Genomic DNA, 5842 nt, shown 5'->3' with positions numbered 1-5842 from the left:
TAAAATGTTCTCACAAATTAAATATATTTTTCTTAATATAATTATACAAAAAAATTGAGACACTTGATAATATTTTAACAAAAATTGGAAAAATATTTATGTTTTTTTTTGTTGCTATGTTCTATTTTTTCATAAATATACATGAATATTTTTTGAATGATTTGATAGCTATTGACATTGCAACTCACATTTTTCAAAAATAAAAAATACCTAGTTATTATGTTGAGAGACATTTAGTGGCAATAGAGCATGGATTGTTGTGTTGAGATCATATACATAGAAATTAAATACAATGTTTTTTAGAAATTTCATATAGCATCTGTATTGACGTTAGATGCAAATATAAATTACGTCATAATATTGAGAGACTACAAGAATATAAGGCTAAAAAAGCTCGAATAGAGAAACCTAATAGGGGAGAACAAATCAACTCTAAGTATGCGAATAAAACTAGAATACAATTGATATATTTTTAAAATTATAATATCTCAACAATAAAATAAAATAAATCTAGTGATGACCCCACAATGTAGTGGTTAGCTATGAGCCTCCATAAAAGCTAAATATTACTGCTTTGGCTGTGATTTATTAAAAAAATAAAATAAAATAAATCTCAATTAATTTAAGTTTTATGTGTTTATATATATGTAGTAAATAAAATACTTGTTAAGCAAAATAAACTAACTCTTTAATAAACATAATTTAAGATCTAACATTTTTTTAAAATATTTTTTCTAATACAAGCTTATTGTTTAGATAATATTTTACTTTTCTAACTTTTGAAGGTTTACTTTATTTAAACTATTTAGAATTCATTCAATCTAGTTGCTATAAATCTACAATATACAATGCTAAACAAAGTTATGGATCCATATAAAATTCACAATTATGTTGTAAAGTAGTTTCTTAATAGGATCGAGATTTAAAACAAAAGTTAGTTGTTGAATTTTAATATTATATTGCTCACATATAGTTTATACCATTGCTAGTATTTATATTTTTTGAACTTCAATGATAGAACACTTCAAATAGAAAATAAAAGGTATTAGGTTGAGCTTGTAGTTGGTTCATAAATAATTTTATATGGTATAAAAGTCAACATCAGAAAAAATAGACCAAGCTAGGATCCATAAGCACTTATAGTTTGACTCAAGGGGGATGTTGAAAAATGAGTCACACCCACATGATGATGGACCAAATTCCATGAGGGCTTGTAGTTATGAGGCTTTTCATTTAGTGGTAGAACAAACTAGGAACAAATGGGATGTCCTAGATTCAACACTTAACTGATCCATGAAAAGTTTAACAATGCAACTATCATAAATCTTGGTGATGTTCTAACCAATTTTGGATTCTATAAAGTATATTTAAATTTGAATTCCACTTGATTTATTATACTAACACAATGCAACAAATATTGAACTTCAATTAAGAAGTGAAAATTATTAAATACTTAATAGGATTCATTGATGCCACAAACATCAAGGACCAGCAACCCTACCAAAATTCTATTGATGGAATTTTCAATTCTTTATTACATGATTTAAAAGGTACTTTAATGCAATTTAATTTGTACCCTGATGCACGTACAAGGAAAAATTAAAAGACCCAACAATTCAAAACAAATATTTTACTAACCTATTCACCAATTCAAATAAAAATCTCTCTATTCTCCTATTTTTGAATGGCATGCCCTTTGAAAAGGGCATTTGTGCATTTTTTTGGTTTAATTCAAGCTCAATTAAAAAAAAAAAATCCACCCCCAAAAATGCAATTTCATTAAACATTAACATATATGTAAAATCAAAGCTCTAATTGACAAGAACTATATTAATAACTAGCAAGCTGTGTATTTCATGATCATAAGGGATCCCTCAACATTCAAATATATAATCTAATGATTTTTTTTTCCCGTTTTTGGTAGAAGTAACAAGCATTTAGAATTCAGATTGAGTAAAAAAGAAATCTTTCTCATTTCCATTTCATGTTATTTTAATTGCTATAAGTTTGTTCATGTTTATCTTGTTTTATTATATTATATCAAAATAAAAAAATATGGATAGTGACATTAAATTTAACACAATAAAGGATGGTACAAACTTATCAAAATTTTGAAGTTTCTATATGGTTAAATTTTATTTGAGCATATTAAAATAAGAGATAAAATGACAAGTTATCAAAAGTAATAGGTTGAATAGGGAAACATAGGTCTTAGCTATCAAGAACTAGCTCTTTGTCTATTAACAATTATTTCTTTATTAAAATGATATTTATATGATAGCTAATTTTTATTCTTAATAATCAATGTCAAGAGCAATGAAATTGTCATTATCTAACCAATTAGGAGCACACTTTTCATGAGGCTATGACTAGATAGAACTTCTATGAAGCTATGGAAACCAACCATGAGTATTATGTCTGAATTACTATGTTGGGGTAGATAAAAATCATGAGAATCATGTCCACAATGATTTTGACTACGCTCATGCCAACAATCTTAAGGAGGGAGATGGAGAATAGGAGGACTAAAACATTATTCTATTTATCAAGAAGGACTTGTAAGTGATTTATGTCAAGCACAACTTTATTAACTTATACTTGTATATTCATCAGACTATTACTATTAGAGAAAATCATAAGTTTATTATACATTAAATAAAGGTGAGTTATGTAATTCATAGTCACCTTCAACATGTAAACATATTATGGAGTAAGTTTTTTTTTAAATTCCTTTTCAGTCAAAAGAAATTACAAGCATTAGTAACTAACAAGTAGTAAAAAAAGAAAGCTTGTTTATTTCCATTTCATTTTATTTTAATTGCAATAAATAAGTTTGTTCATTTTTATCCTGTTTTATTGTTTTCTATGTACATAAAAAAAGAATACAGATAATCACATCAAATTCAACACAATAAAAGATGGTAGAAATATACCAAATTTTGAAGTTTCTATATAAATAAGTTTTAGCTAAACATATTAAAATATGATATAAAATGATAAATAAACAAATTATTAAATAGTTAAAATTATAAGTTGAATAGAAAAAGATAAGTCATAATTATGAAGGTGGTCTTAGCTATTTAGAACTAGCTCTTCATTTATATTTCAATACCTTCTTTACTAATGTATTCTCTATTTGGTAGCCAAGATTTATTCTTGATTTGAGACACAATCAATGAAGCAACAAAATTTTCACTATCTTTTAAATTAGGAACACCGTTCTCATGAGGTTGTGACTAGATAGATTGCCAATGAAGCTATAGAAACCAGCCATGAGTATTAAGTCCGAAGTTTTATATTAAGATAGATAAAAAAACATGAGAATCATGTCCACAAACATTATGAGTATGCGTATGCCAACAACATCAAAGAGGGGACTAATTTTTGTGAGAAGGAAAAGTTTGTAGAACTTTGGCAACACAAGATGCATTACTCTACTCATCTAGAAGTACATGTAGGTGAATGACCTCAAACACAACTTTATTAACCTGTAAGTTAAAAGAATGCTGATTGTATTGAAGTCTATCTAATTTGTAAATTGATTATTTTAATTCATTTTTATATTCTTTAGAGATCCATAATATAACCTACCTTTATCAAACAGGAGAATGATGGAACAAAGATCCTGAAGCAGTCCAAAAGCTCTCAATTCAAATAGGAGGTGCACCTAATATATCTGATGCCTTTCTCATCAATGGTCAGCCGAGAGATCTCTATGCTTGCTCCAAATCAGGTATAGAGTACTTTTTAGTCATAGATAAACTATAATGTTAGGGACTCAACATGAAATTGATAAACTAACTGTTTGCATGCAGGAACAACTAAAATCCCTGTACAACGAGGAAAAACATACCTTCTATGTATTGTCAATGCAGCAGTCAATAATAACCTCTTTTTCAAGATTGCATCACACAATGTCACAGTGGTAGCCGTAGATGCTTGCTACACAAAACCATACACAACATACATAATGCTTATAACTCTTGGCCAAACTGCAGATGTTCTTCTCACAGCCAATCAAGCAATAGCCAAATACTACATTGCTGCCAATGTATACACTACCCAATCTATTGGATTCTTTGATAACACCACAACAACTGCCATTCTTAGCTATGTGGGTTCCCATTCTTCTGCCACCCCATCTCTTCTACAGTTTCCAACATACAATGACATTGCAACTGTCACTAAATTTAATAAAGGATTACGAAGCCTAGCTTCACTAGAGCGCCCAATAGAAGTTCCCCAAAGCATTGATGAGAAACTCCTAATAATCGTAGGACTTGGTTTATTTCCCTGTCGAACTAATGTGACCACCAACTGTCAAGGCCCTAATAAAACCAGAATAACTGCTATTATGAACAATGTATCTTTTGTCCTACCACATATATCCATACTTCAAGCTTATTATTTTGGTATTAATGGTGTCTTTACAACCAATTTTCCTTCAAACCCACCAATTGTGTTTAATTATACAAGTGACAATATACCTAGAAGTCTTTGGTCACCAATCACTGGAACAAAAGTTAAAGTGCTAAATTATAATGCTACAGTTCAGGTGGTGTTCCAAGCAACGAATATCTTCCAACTTGATGACCATCCAATGCATATTCATGGCTATGATTTTTATGTTGTGGGAGAGGGCTTTGGTAACTACAATGCTCGAACAGATCCTCTCACATTCAATTTGGTTGATCCACAAGAATGGAATATTGTGGGAGTTCCTGTTAGTGGGTGGACTACTATCAGATTCAAAGCTGACAATCCAGGTGACAAAACATATAGCTTTGAATTATTCTCTCAAAATTAATGATGCATATCTTCAAATTAAAAACTGAAGAATATGTGAAAAAACCATGTTTTTTGCAAGTGTTTGGTTTGTACACTGTCATTTTGATGATCATCTAACTTGGGGATTGAATATGGAGTTTGTGGTAAAGAATGGCCATGGTCATTTGGCAAGCTTGGAGTAGCCTCCTTCTAAACTCCTGAGATGCTAGCTCCACAAACCATGTCATCTCAATTAGTCAGTAGTCGTTAATTTAACCATCACGACGGAATATTATTGTAATGACTATTATTTAACTAGTTATTAATAATTGTATTCGATAGAAAATTACAAATTAGGAGTTTTATTTTTTAAATTAAATTTGCAAATTAAAATAATTACAAATTCTTTTCAAATGAATTGTTTTGAATTTATTTGGTTAAAAATTGAAATTGACCTCTATAGAATTATTATATTCATAATGCATATAGTGAAAATTGTTAGGTGATACTTTGACATAATTTAAATAATTTCAATAGCCATTTCTAAACTTATTTATCCTCCTAAGTCATTATAACAAAAGAGCATAATTTTATTATAAAATATTACTATTGTTCAAACATATATTTTTAAAACTGAATTTTATAAAATTGTTTTTAAAAATGTAACCTTATAAAAAATTATTTGATTATTTTAAAAGTTTGAATTTCTATTTTTTCAATGATTTTTTTTTCTTTTAGTAATTTTAATAATTTAAAATAATTTAATATTTTTTTTAAATTACAAAGTTAAATATTTTTCATTTGACAATTAAAAGAGTATTTATATTATATTTTGATATTATTTTTGTTAAAGTGGTGGTTATAATTAATATTATGTAATGTGATAAAATAATAGAACATTAAAATAATAATAAAGAATTAGATTTAGGGTTAAGATTTTTATAAGTGAATTTGGTTATTGGTTAAAAGGGGACAACCCATAAATATATAATGAAAAAAAAAAGCTTTTAATTATATATTCTAATGAAAGGCCTTTATCAAAGTGTTCAAAAGGGAAGATAAAACCCAAGATGAA

The 5842-nt window shown here is 27.9% G+C and overlaps 1 protein-coding gene across 1 annotated transcript; it reads left to right on the top strand.

The window, feature by feature from the left end:
* Positions 1-3462: 3462 nt before the first annotated feature.
* Positions 3463-4807, top strand: LOC131859348 (laccase-12-like). The gene is made up of 3 exons (XM_059212979.1): positions 3463-3490; positions 3635-3733; positions 3816-4807. The coding sequence occupies exons 1-3, from the start codon at positions 3463-3465 to the stop codon at positions 4805-4807; spliced, it is 1119 nt and encodes a 372-aa protein (XP_059068962.1).
* The last annotated feature ends 1035 nt before the right edge of the window (positions 4808-5842 follow it).

The sequence above is a fragment of the Cryptomeria japonica genome, chromosome 10 (genome assembly GCF_030272615.1).
Source record: "Cryptomeria japonica chromosome 10, Sugi_1.0, whole genome shotgun sequence".
In the NCBI taxonomy this organism is placed as follows: domain Eukaryota; kingdom Viridiplantae; phylum Streptophyta; class Pinopsida; order Cupressales; family Cupressaceae; genus Cryptomeria; species Cryptomeria japonica.
This window is presented reverse-complemented; position numbering and strand designations above follow the sequence as displayed.

Bases quoted from the DNA above. Each gene is read 5' to 3' on its own strand.
- LOC131859348 (XM_059212979.1), top strand. From the start codon at position 3,463: ATGACCTCAAACACAACTTTATTAACCT. The intron at 3,491-3,634 runs GTAAGTTAAAAG...ATCCTGAAGCAG, and splicing joins AAACACAACTTTATTAACCT to TCCAAAAGCTCTCAATTCAA. The intron at 3,734-3,815 runs GTATAGAGTACT...GTTTGCATGCAG, and splicing joins CTATGCTTGCTCCAAATCAG to GAACAACTAAAATCCCTGTA.